Below are 13,613 nucleotides of genomic sequence, written 5' to 3'. Positions count from 1 at the left end.
TCGAAAGCGCCTAAAAATTCTTTTTCTTCTGCCGCGTTCCGCTACCCCGGAGATTTTTCTTACGTAACCCACTTTACGCCCAACCCCTCTCCCACCCTAGCCAAGCCCCCGAGCATGACTTGTGGTCAAATTGGTCATAACCTACGATTAGGCGTTCTTTAATTTCTCACTCTCTTCCGCTTCCACCAAGAAAAAGAACGCCTGATCGTAGGTTACATTGGTCATTCTCCGCAAAATATTGGCGAGCTTACACGGTCAAATACCGCACTGGTCAGGGCTTCAGAGCGTCATATCCTCCACTTGCCATTTTCCATGGGTTTTAAAGGAAAAACGAGATCTAGGAAACAACAACAAAACATGGAAAAACCCCGATGCTTTCTCTCTTTCCATCTATAAACTACAGCTTAAAACCGCTGTTTCTACAGTTTCTAGCTTACCTAATTCCTAAGATCATTTTTATAAACCCGGGTCACGAAATGTTTTGTTTCCCATCGCCCGAGCGAGGCATTTTTTTTTGGAAAGATTAAAAAAAAAACAGAAAAGTTTTTTCTTCATTTCCTGATGCGTGTTTTTGGTTCTTCCCAAGTTTAATACGTTTCATATACACAGGATGTACGTGTTCAAGTGACTGACATCTAAGTCAGCCCCCACAACGGACCATAACGACGTTTAGATCGTATGACACTAACATTGCAGTCGCGGGGAAGATATAATCAAGGTTCGCTTGGAGTTATTTGATAATCTGCCAACATTTCTTTTGCCCGTTTTTCCTTCGTTTTATATCTTTTTAATCGACCGGTCGAGGAGAACGCCATGGAAAACGAATCATTTTATGGGTATAGCCTATATATATTACGTAAGCTTTGAAGTATTTTTGACTTGACTGTTTAAAAACTTCCTTATACAGCAGGAAATCTGTATTTGATATTTGTTTCTTAATTTGTTTTTGTGAGGACACTCTGCTATTACGCGCTGAAGCGCAGTCGTTTCGCCGTCCCCACCGGGAGGTACAGTGGGCTGCAATAAGGCTCACAAAACGAACTGGCAACCTTCCTTCCTCCTCAGCACTACTTATATTTCTCTTCACCCTTTCTCCACGAGCTTGTCCGGCTTACATGTAAAGGGTTACTGTCTTTCTCGGCACAGGGAGATAAAAGGTTAGCAGTGGAACACTCGCTATCCAGGCCATACCGGCCATGTGGAGTTCGCGTCGAGTTACTATTCGCTTCCGGCATTAATTTCACTTTACTTGTGCACGATTTTTTCTGGTGATTGAAAGAATCATTCTGTAGAATTACCTATCCTTGCAGAAATTTCACGAGTCTCTGGCATGGTGTTACAAATTTATGGGAACGCGGAAATGGTACTTCAGTTTTTCTCGATACGTAGCCTCGGTTTTAAAACGAGTGATGGTGCTAAACCGATCAAATGAAAATAAATTTGATTCGCATTAAAATGAACTTCTAAAACTCATTTTCAAAAAGAGGGTATCACAAAAAGACTGGCTTCAAAATGGGGGGAAAAGAACTCGGAAATGGCCAATTTCGCGTAAATTATTACAACGTATCCGCATTCAGGATATTCTGCGTCTTAAAAATGGAGGGATTATTAAATCGCGAATTGTAGCAAATTGTGAAGGGCAGGTAAAAGGAAATAATTCGAGCCTTTATTAAAGCTGCCACATTAGCAAAGCCGTCTACTGCGGCATCTGCTGATCAAATTACATCAATTAAGCTTTACTGTACCAAAAGTTATTGAAATACACAGTGATGTTTAAACATCTTCAAACACTTTCAAATACGCAAGTGAAAATGTATGGGACATCATGAGCACTAGTGCAGGATAGGACATTGGTATACAAGGTGTCAAAAATAATTATGTGAATTATTTTTTCTAATTCTCCTTTGGGATTAATTCATTAAGAACGTAGCCTTTCCCAGGCTCTCGTTCGGTTGGTTGGGAGTAAGCGAGCGAGCGAGGAAAAGCCCGAGAAGAAACTTGGGCAAGAAAACGCGCGGGTTCTTGTTACACGATCTTCCTGTAATGAACACATCTTGCAACGCAACAATCGTTAAGAAAAGAAAAGCTTGATTCAACTTCGTGCAATCTTAGCTGCAACAACTCTTCAAGACATTACAAGGAATCACGGTTACAAAGAGCAATTTTTCTATAGCTTGTGTCCTCCCCCCCAAAAAAAAACGTCGAGAAAAGTTGCCAGAAAATAATATAACAGGGTCTTTAGCAAGCTATAGTTTCAGATAGGTATTCTACACTGCTGGCGTTTTGGAACTGATAAACCTGCAGTGCAAACGTGAAAGAATGTGCAAGTGCAGGAAGTTAGTTTCCTCTTCATTGAAACACTCTTTGCCCTTCGCATTACCGGTTCAGAAGACACGTGACCCGCCAAATTGAACACGGACTGCATGGTATGACTTGGTGGTAAATTACTTCTGTTATCTTCGCCTGTTCATTTTTCTAGAAATACATCTTCGGCTTATAACAAAGAACAAGCTTTTGATTCTTTCGAGTCTTTCGACCTAGCCTCTCCCTCGTGCTCCCGGGATCGAGGCTGATTATCAGCTGCCACAGCAGCATGTTGCTCGTCTGTCAACTCATCTTGAAAACGTACACTCTTTTCCACCTTGTTTGATTCATTTTCCAAGGAATGTTCTCTCGTTAACTCCTGAGATTGATCCTGATTATCAGATCCCACGGTCGAATTCTGCTCATTGTTTGTGATGTCCTTTAGATGTAACTCTACCCCATTCGATTCATTTTCGTCACCAATTACCAGTTGAGTTTCAACGTCTGGCATCACGTCATCTTGTTCAATTATTCTGGCCGGCTTTAAATCGCCTTCCGTGCTCTTTATTTCAATTCCAAATGTTGTTTTCCAAGATTCTAGTCCTTCTTCTTGCTGAAGCGCCATTTTAACTTGCTTCCATTCCTCCTCTATCACGTGAACATTCAGCAAAACCCGATTGACAGGACTTAAAACCGGTTTACTTTCTTCTACGAGTCGTTCGCAAATCGAAGTGGCCGCGTTTTTCAAGCAAAACGCCTCGTCGACATCCATAAAATTCCTTTGTGCCAATAAAGATACTTCCCCTTGTAGGTTCAGGTCGACAATTTTGTGACCCCAGTTGTAATCAGAGTTCGAGAATTCACACGGAATCAAATGAACGTACGAGGGTTTGGGAGGATATGTCGCTATCTGAACTGGAAACAGTATTCGCCGCGACGCACTTCGATTCCGAAAAATGGCAATGTTTAGTTCCTCTACTAGTTCACTCGACGCCAAGAAGGCTGGCGACAAAAGAGGGACAATAACACGCGCCGCATCTAGCGACTGCACCCTGGAGAAGTCTCCCGCCACCGGCTCGCTGATCTTCAAGGAGGGCACTTTCTCGAGTAGTAGCTGCTTCAATATTACCGCTGCTCTTTTATCTCCTTCAGCATAACTCAGGGCCACATCGCAAGTGGCAGACCTCGCTGACGTCACTTGCTCTGACGTAGGTTTCGATGACGTCACTTGAGAGCATTCAGAATCAACGCCGACATGGTGGCCGTCGACAGACATAACCACGTCGCTAGCATGACTCGTCCTCAAAGATTCTTTCTCTCTGCTGCTAGTAAATTCAACAGGCGTTTTGAGAACACCCGATCGGAGCACAAAGCAGGATTTCCTGTAGTTGTCCATGGACAATTCAAGTGTAAGGTCCTCCTTCTTCAGATCATGCACCCGCTGCGTGAGAATGTCGTCTGTCTTGTTATTGGTACCTAAAAACAAAGACGCAGCAACGTAAAGCGGTCAATTGAGGTTTACTGATAGTAGCCTGCGTAGCTGACGGGGTCTTTTGTTTTGGCCATGGAGCCGCGAGGGATTGGTGAGGAGTCGAGTTAACTGCTTTATGACGAGGCTTGGACTCAGCTGAAAACGTTGGTCAACTTCGTTCCCAGGGTCGTCTGGAAGAAGAGAGAGGACCCTGGAAAGGAGGTTGAACGTGTTTAAGACTCGTGTGGCATTATTTTGGTTGGCAACGGAAACGAAGTCTGTTATTCCCACACAAAACATGATGTTGAAGGCAGGGAATTCCCAATTAGATTGCAAAGATTTTCAGAAAAAAAATTAAAACTTCAATCACAATTTTACCGGATTCCAAAGGAGAACAGGCTTAAAATGACAAAAACTGCATCAATGATACGTAACGTTGTGTTGGCAAAGTGGACCATTTCACTCACCTCGTCACCGTGACCTCGTGGCGTTTGTGCTTGATGGCGCGTTTAATAAGATAATGAGTTCTGTTTAAGTATGTCGCTTACCTTTCAGTCTATTAACCAAGTCAGCACAGATTGAAGACAGAACCTGGTCAGTGTCTAAGTGTGACGAGACACAGTCAGCAGGGACGGGCTGCTGGCACCAGAGGGACAGTTCTTGTACGGGCTCCACTAACAAGCTTACAAGATCCATACACCTGTCTTTATCCACAAACAGCGCATGTGACAGACAGAATTCCTCGTAACACACTTTGGATTTGATGTAGTCTGGCGACAACAGCGCCATGGTGCTTCTGGAGGCATCTAAAAATGAGAGAAAACAGAGTGGTAATTACATGTGCAAAACTGTTTGCTGTCAGAAGCTTGGACCGCGTTTTTTTGAATACTAATCGCAATTTGACGAATTTATTCATCACACATTAAAACGGTATTTCTTTCCACGTTTCGGACGAATCAGTTGAAGACCAATTTTGCCACAGGATTAGTCTAAACACAAGATTTATACCTAGACGATTTATCCGTCTCAGATGGATAAATCGTCTCCTAAAATAAATTCGGCGTCGGATAATTCGTCTCTATTATAAATTCGGTCTTGAAGTATTTCTTTCCACGTTTGCGACGAATTTGTGCAGTGTAATTTGTGCAGTGTAATTCATTACCTTATTGAATTTGGATATCAATTCGTGGTATGTGCAGCAAAGTCTCTTAGAAAAAGAAAAAAACAGACAAAAAGGTCCAAGCGTTTACTACCTGCGCGTTCTCGCTGATGAATACTAGAGTATGTCTAGAATACTAGAGTATGTTTGCCCAAAGCATGTCATGCTTTTCATTTCTTGTAGACAGAACAACAGCATATTTAAGCCATGGCGCAACCACAGCTGGCTTAGCCAAAGGGCAGGTACAAAATGTAATGAACCAATTGGAACTCGAAGCATCTATTCAAAACAAGAGACCTGCGTCAAGGCTGGAAAACAGTAAAGCGCATCATTCATTACTTGAATGGAAAACTACTCTGAACTGATCTTACCTAGCGCATTGTACAGTATTTGTTGCCACGAGGTCCCCGTATTCAACCCGGCTGTATCAATGAAGATTCTTAAGTCTGGAGCAAGCGACTTCAGGGTTTCCAACACCTTGTTGGCATGGGTCTTGTTCTGATGCGAGTATGAAATGAACACATCATAACCTGATGCTTTGCTGGTCATCGTGGGCACGCTGGAAGAGACTTCTTCCTCCGTCTTCTTCAGTGAATCTGCCACATCATTACTAGCTGCTTGGAGTTTTTCTTTATCTTTTGGCCTGAGGGGGGTGACCAGAGAAAAACGCTACCTGACATGCGGTTATTGCTCAGTTGTAGTGACTGTGATGTTAAATCTTTGACATTAATTGGGGTTATAGACTCCTTTACGGATTATCCGTATGGCTTATCATTTTAATTCTTGTAATGCTTGCCATAATAAATAAGTTGTTGACGTCAGTTATAAATTTTTCTAATGACAATCTTTTTCTTGTTACTGATTTTGTGATTTTTTTATTCTTTTCTCATGTGGTATAGAAATAAATGTCGTTTGAGAGCTGATAAATGCAAGTGCTGCGTACAAGCGCCCACCACATAAAGATCGCTAACTTAAGAGTTAATTATTTAAATTTAAATTTTGCGGAACGTGTGGATCGTTTTTTAATGAATTATTGAGCATTGAAAACAATTTTAAAATCCAAAAGCACTTTGGTTTTGTCTCTATGCCTTGGGATTGGTCTCAAAATACTTACACCACTAAACAACTCCAATACAAAAACATAAAAAAAAATGCCACAATGTCATAAGTGTTTTCACTGGCTTGGCACCAATTTGTGTGTATTTGTTTGTAAATAAACAGAACGCCTTCAGAAAGATGTACAAGATGTTTTTTTTTTTTAATATTTTACAGGACTGGTTGAAACCTGCTCCTAAGCTCAACAATTTTATGATACTATGTTCGGAATGGTTCTGGTGTTTGGCAGTAATAATAATAATATTAAATTCAATTTGGGAAGTTAGGGTTAACACATATTTGCTGGTCAAAGAGCTGAATAAACTTGTCACTTGTCAGTGTTCAAAAAGTAATTTTTAAACCTGAATCAACAATGTAAAGAGAGAACCTTACCTACAATCTTCATACTGAATGAGGCTCATGTATGTCGGCATATAATCTATGGAGGTGATATAAAATGGAGCTAGCACTGTTCCATGTGACTGTCTGTTAATGCACAACGCCATGTTATACTGTTCAATGCAGCTCTCTCTTTCCAAGTAACCCGGGCTTAACAATGCAATAACACGTGCACACTTGCCCATGATGTCAAATATCTCTTCCTGCCAAGATTCATTATCATTGAGCTCTTGAAATTCCTGAAACACTCTGAGTTTTTTCTCAGTCCTTAAGAACTTTGCAATCTGAAGGGCTGAGTCATGGTCCTTAGGACTGTGAGACATGTACACATCATAGACAATCTCCGTCTCCTGCAAAAAAAGATCAAAGCTTTTTCACGATCTGAGGAAATTCCTAGCCATGCCAGGGTCGCTAAACCCATTCATTCCTGTACCACAAAATAGAAATTAAATGAATTAATATGAATTAAATGAAATACAACACAATGAAAATCACAGCTAAAAAAAAAAAGAAAAAAAAAACAACAACTGGGTGATAACCTATATAGCTTCAATCATTGTGAAATGGCAGATCATGTTATCCAATAACTTGTGGAATTGCTCAAAAGAGTCGATTGGGCCAAGGGTGAAATTGCTCCCAAAAGGGGAGTAGGTAGAAATATCTTTCACCCATCAGGGGTGAGGGAGGAGGAGACTGGGTCCTATATCCATCAACAGAACACATGCACCTTAGCCACAGCCCCTTACCAAATCTTTCTAGATTAAACTAAATCCCAACGGTACAATTGGGTCTTTGCGTCATCACAAAGTCACCCTAGTGTGTCAAAAGTGGTTGGTTCTATACCTGGGGGGGGGGGGGGGTACTCCCAGAAAAAGTAAGGTGGGGTGTGTGGCCCACTTCCCAAAACCCTTACCCTATTTATGACCAAAATCTGCAATTTTTGCTACCCTGACCAAACATTTGATACCCTATTTATAACCGTTGTGGCTGGCACAGTTGCCCTAAACATAAGATATGAAGGGCTTTTGTTGATGGTCTTATCGATAATGATGAAAAAGTAGCCTCTTCTAAGAAACATACCCAATTCAGGACTAGAAGTGCAAAAACCATACCCTATTTATGACCAAAATAGCCAAAATCGATACCTATTTATGACCAAAACAGCTGAAAAACCATACCCTTTAGGGCTGCACATGCCTAGTATATAGCCCATATAAGGAAGTAGCCCTGGGGTTCAAAAAGGTTTTCCCCTGCAGCATTTCCATCTAATTTAAAACTGTTTCTCTCCCCAACTGGTAAAATGCTTCTTTTTTTAACTCTAAGTTATTACAAATTTTCCTGTTCCTCTGAAGCCTAAGACAATCTTAAACCAAGCAACAAGCAATTGGGGACATAACACAACTACAGCTGTGAGTTGCTACTGGTAAATCATTTTCCTTTTACAGGACAAATTGAGAAATTTAGACATCTAGCTACATCTGTTAGCCTGACTACTTTAATACCATTTTAACTTACATATGTCAACTCTTTATCTCCATACTGGTCTTTCATCTTTTGGAAACATTCAAAGAGTGGCTCATGTGATTTGTCGTGCCTTTCAGGATGACGTGAAAACAGGACAATCTTGAGGGTCTTCAATTCAAGGCCAGCCTTGATCCAGTGTATTGCAGAGTCGATTATCAGTCTAAGCATGAGCCTCTTTGAGTAGCCCTACGTATTGAAGTAGAGACTTGAGGTTACTTCCTGTATTATGCTGTTCGGGGTGAATACACTTGTTTACATGAAAGGTTTTTTCTATCAAATTTTCAGGGGGAGCAGGGCAAACATGTGCAAAACCATGTGTAAAGAAAACAACAAAAAATTCTGGTTTCAGGTAGTTTGCACAAACGTAGCAGAGATTGCAACCTAGGCTGCCTGTACCTGATGGGATTCCTCTGTTCACAGAAAGTTAGTAAGAAATTATTGAATTTTGTCTTATGGCACAAATTTCCCACTACTGTCCCACCATCCACATGCCAATGTGCATCACATTTAACCCAGGAAAGAAAAATGTAATTTGAGGATGTATGACTTGTACAATCTGAGCTTAAAAATATCTGGTAACTAGCTTCAGAATCATGAACTATCAGAGGAATGCTGGTGTTAAAAAACAGAAAAATGCTAGCTCTTTATGCAGACAGAAGTACATGCAATGTCCGAGAGGCAGTCAAAGGTTATTACTTGCACAGAGAAATTCAAAAGCAAGCAACATCCAATTCGAGAGACTTCATGAAAGCTGTTGAGCTTAATAACATTGGCATCCAATGTCCTACTTCTTTGTCAAGTGGGGAGAAAATTAAACATTGCAAAGAGGTATGTTTGTTGATTGATTCAAATTATGTGAAATATTACCTGATCTCCAGAGGCAAGGAGAGGCATTATAACGGACCCTCCTTTAGAGTCTTTACCACTAAGAATAGGTACCAGACATCGAAACACAGCCCCAACAACTTTTGGTGGTGTGCTCCCGCGGCTACCAAATCCACCCTCAAAACAAAGGATTCTCCTAAAGCTGTGCTCTTCAGGAAGTGGCCTAGACCACCAGCAGAAGTACTGTCTGCGTAAATCTTCTTCTTTGTCTCCAGAAAGGTTATGGACACTGATGCCAAGATTAATGGCTAGGGCACCAATAAGTGAAGAGGGGGTCGGTGAATAGTCACCTGGAATAAACATTAAGGTGGAGATTAATTTTTGTTGCAGTCCAATGGGATGCATTGCATGCAGTACAGTTACCCTAGGTAACATTTTACTGGCACCCATTTATAATCCTTTACACTTACTCTTATCCCAAGAGCTACCTGTCCATGTCAGTCATGGGGGCCTTTAATTTGCATAAGAAAAAGGTGACTCTGCAGGAGGCACCTGAATAGACTGGCTAGATGACTGGACTAAAATTTTTACTAATTCAATGCTGCATTAAAGGAACAGATGAACCCACTCTGGACAAGGATTCATCGGCTACTTTGATGGACTATGATCCAAGTGACCTTTGCTTCCATGCTGAAAGTACAACAATGATATGATGAATCTCAATGATGATCATGTGATGGCAGAAACCTTAAGGGATTCACTTAAGGTGGACTCTTTCCAGGCAATCCTTTTCTGAAAAGTTGCTTTGTAACAGCATAAAATGGGGCAGATGTAGCATTTTAGAGAAGGGGGTTGGAGATACGGACCGCCAAAGGCAGTCCCCTGTAGGGGTGTCTGGGGGCATCCTACCCTGGACAATTTTTAAAATTGAGGTCCTGGAAATTGGATTTCAAGCATTCTGAGGCCAAGTCAGCGTGTTATAATGTCTCATTTTTTCATATTGAACTCCCCCCCCCCCTAGATCTGCCCCAGACAAGTTTACTATGTTACTAACCCAGTTATTTCCAGTACAATTTTTTTAGTGCAAGGAATGGACCACAGCAATGAAGTCACGCTTTTTCTGAAAATTTTTTCATTCAAACAAAAAGTAAGCCTCACAGCTCAATTTATCATGCTGAATTAAGTAAATATGTAAAGTTTTTTAAGAAATTATGTTGCAAGTTCATGGAAATATGGAACCCCAAGCTATCCAATTTTAACAAAGAAATTTATGTGTGGGGCAAGCAGTTGCCCTGTGGCACACATTTCTTTCTTAAAGCATGCACGTTTTGCGTCCCATATTTTAAAGAGTTTGTAACAGATTCTCATGAAATGTTGCATTTTTTCTTTTAAATTTGACAGGATACATTGATCTATGGAGATGATTAGTTTGTTTATATGAAAAATTCAAAAATTGTTGATATTGGATGAAGTGGTCCATTTGGAATGAAAAGCAAACTTGTCATCACATAACCACTTTTTGGAACATGCAATCAAAACCAACGGTAACAGTGAAATAGCCTTAAAAAGGTCAGTTTCAATAGATGTCTAGGATCAAGAGGCACTTAATATTCTCAAACAAGGTAGTAAAGTAATGTTAGGTCCGAAGTAGGGTATGGACAGACCTCGAAATTATGGAGTAAGGGTTGCGAGAAATATGACACACTACCTTGCTCGGAGCAGAGTCCTGGTAATCTTTCTTAGGTAAGACTTTCCTAGGAAAGACTGAAGTGACTCTGGTAGGAGAATAATGCTACACACCCCCAACTATATTTTTGGTGAGTTACTCACCCTTCCCCCTAAGGGACAAGAAAATTTTGTCAGGTTCTCTAACGATTTCTTTCAGTAGTACAAGATGCAGTAATTCAAACAAAATCTTCCACTTGAACCAGGGAATCGTAAAATAACTACATTTTTCTTGTGTTAAATCCATTACATTCTGAGGTTGACAGTGTCTTACTAACTGTATAAATCTCACTCGAACAGCTCCTAATACCACATGTAGCCTCATGTTCCAACAGAGTTGCTCCAAAGATGTTACTCTCTCTATTCTTGAAAGCATGCAGTGAACACAAAAAAGTCACGTCAATCAAGTTTTCGCTGTTATAATGGACTTCAATCGAAGTTTGAACATTGATGCATGGACTGGAATTATGTGAACGAGGAGGGAACATTGAAGTATATCAGTCATATCACTAATAAACCATGAGGATAACATAAAGCTATCTTACTTTCACGTTTTAAAACACGATAAGCTCTTATCAGCTTATGGACTTTTCAGATTTCCAAATTTCCTTTCGAAGTAGATCAATATAAGCCTAATAAACTTAATGACATATGAGGCTAATGTTTCATCTACAATTATAGATGCACAAGTCTAAAAAGATTTAAGACTATTGCTCTTACAGCCATTAAATCCTTTGTATAATGTATATTCAGACGTCCTAACTTATCTCGACGAGATTATATTTAATCTATTTTATTTTATCTTTTACTAACTTATAATTTTTACTGTATATATACATATTGTAATTATTTATTACGTGCTTTTATCATGTTATTTTCAACTCCTAGTATAGTTCCACTGTTTCAGGAGTATACTTATTAAAGATTAAAGATTAAAGAACAAGTTCTCGAATTTGACAAGATTACTCCATAAGCCTGTTGAAACCTCCATGTTTGTATGTATATTGCAGTGAGTTGAGGTAATATTTGCCGATTGTCGAGTTATTGTTTTGACGGTCTCACCTGGAAACGCAGAAACGACCAAAACATCGGCTTGTTCTTCCTTCGGCAGCTTGGTAATATCTCCAATACACAACTGGATCTTGCTGACTCCACTCGCTGTAGTCAACGATATCGTATCGTGAATAATCAGCGACATTTTTGACTGATCAAGAGTGCGCTAATATATTTCCCTCCCATCAAAAATCTAATTGTAGCTTGTTGATTAATTCTATCGTCACATGATAGCTCCCTACTCAATTCCAGCCATAAGGTAAGGGTGGGGTTGTTGCAGCGCTAAGAAGCGTCTTGTGTCTTACCCCCAGGGCAAACCCATTGCTTGCGATCTTGACGAACGCAAGACAAAATAGAGAGTCCGTGAAAGACTACTCATGTATATAAACCGACTATGTGCTGTATTAGAGTTGCATTCAGTTAGCCAGCATGACAGGCGTCACGAGGCGTTCAAGGGGGGAGGAGAGGGGACAACTAGAAGCCGTACCGCTCCGATCTTCCACTCAAGGCTTTTGTCGATTGTGCTCGTAAAACTGCCATATTATGCTCGTAGCACTGCTCAAAATTTTTGGAAATTATGCCCGAATTATGCTCCTCGCATCAAAATTATGCTACTTGGTTTTTAAGCAAAATGAAGACAGAATAGTGCGAATAAAGACAAAACAAGAAATAACGCTGTTTGGAACCGCCGTTTTGTGCATTTCCAAACATCCTGGCTTGATTTTGTACTAATTTCCGTTATTTCTTGATTTTTAAGAAAATAGTGAAATCCAAGAGAGCGGATTAAGGATGGTGGGTCAAATGACGTCATTGACGTCATAATTAACAAAACTGGTACCACCTTGTAGAGCAAGCTCAGGGTTATCTAATTCATGTAAATTTATTATTTTTTTTTTTGCCTTAACAGAACGAAAACCCAGGGAGGGGCTGCATCAATCCCCTCCTCCTTTGGACTACGGTCTGTATGCGAGCCAAGTGGCCCATCAGGCCGGAGCTTATCCCGGTTTCCGTAGCATGAAGCGACTAGGAGTATTTCTACTCCCCCCTGGATGGGATGCTAGTCCATCGCAGGGTTACCCGCAGCATTAATTTCGCAATACCCATATACACCCGGGTAGAGAGAGGCACTGTGAGACACAATGTCCCCGGCCAGGTCTCGAACCCGGACCGCTCGATCCTGAGACGAGCGCACTAACCATGAGGCCACCGCGCCTCCCTCTTGGACTACGGTGGGAGGTATGAATATGAACTGGGTTATTCGCTCTTGAAGATGGTTTCAACGAACGCTCCCAAGAGATTGAAGCTTTCTGTACGACATTATAGGCTGCTGAGCTACCTGAACTTGGAACTTGGGAAGTGCTCAGATCCCCGAAGAGGAAGCCATCTGAGATCTTAGAGCTCAGTCAACTCACTACCGAGTCGTATGCGCGGAACCTAAGACCAATAAACATCACACCGACCCCAGGCGGCCCGGAGACAACAGTAACAGGGGTTTTAGAAACAGAAAAAGTAAAAAGAAGTATATTCAAAACGAAATTGCGTCAGAAAAGCCAGATTATACTAGCAGTGCTAAATTGAGAGAAAAGCTAAAAATTATGCTCGGTTTGCTAAATTATGCCAAATATTTTGTTAGCACAATCGACAAAAGCCAATTCCCCTCTCCTTCCCCTTTGAACGCGTGTCACGCAAGCTAGAATTCAGTTACAAGAGAAGAAGAAACCGAAAGACAAGAGATCACAAGAAGAAGAAACAAAGATCACTCGGACAATGGTGCGTCAAATTAACCGATGAAGAGATGAATCCATTGAACGGTTCCTTTGACGACGGTCTTTGACGCAGCATGTGACTCCTAGTCAGGATAATTCCAGAGAAACGCACGTTAAGAAAGGCTGCAAGGTTTCTGTCTGAAGGCAGTTCTGAAAACGGAGCGCCATCAGACACCACCAAAATCAATTGACCGTGAAGGCCTGGGATAATGTTTTGTAAAACTTCCACATAATTATCAGATATTTAGTCCTGATCTATCTACCCAAAGCCGTACAAGAACTGGGCAAGATA

At 40.9% G+C, this 13,613-nt stretch overlaps 1 protein-coding gene across 1 annotated transcript; it reads right to left on the bottom strand.

Annotated features, from left to right (window-relative positions):
• Positions 1 to 2,285: 2,285 nt before the first annotated feature.
• On the bottom strand, positions 2,286 to 12,276 carry LOC145498637 (uncharacterized). The gene is made up of 7 exons (XM_081478547.1): positions 11,565 to 12,276; positions 8,820 to 9,127; positions 7,944 to 8,138; positions 6,423 to 6,778; positions 5,306 to 5,577; positions 4,324 to 4,581; positions 2,286 to 3,780 (listed from the first exon to the last, which is right to left on the bottom strand). Exons 1-7 carry the CDS (start codon positions 11,698 to 11,700, stop codon positions 2,495 to 2,497), a joined length of 2,811 nt encoding a protein of 936 aa, XP_081334673.1. The 5' UTR covers positions 11,701 to 12,276; the 3' UTR covers positions 2,286 to 2,494.
• Between the last annotated feature and the right edge of the window lie 1,337 nt (positions 12,277 to 13,613).

Source organism: Orbicella franksi, chromosome 9 (genome assembly GCF_964199315.1).
Source record: "Orbicella franksi chromosome 9, jaOrbFran1.1, whole genome shotgun sequence".
Lineage (NCBI taxonomy): Eukaryota > Metazoa > Cnidaria > Anthozoa > Scleractinia > Merulinidae > Orbicella > Orbicella franksi.
The sequence above is the reverse complement of the archived record's forward strand: the minus strand, read 5'-3'. Positions and strand labels throughout refer to the sequence as shown.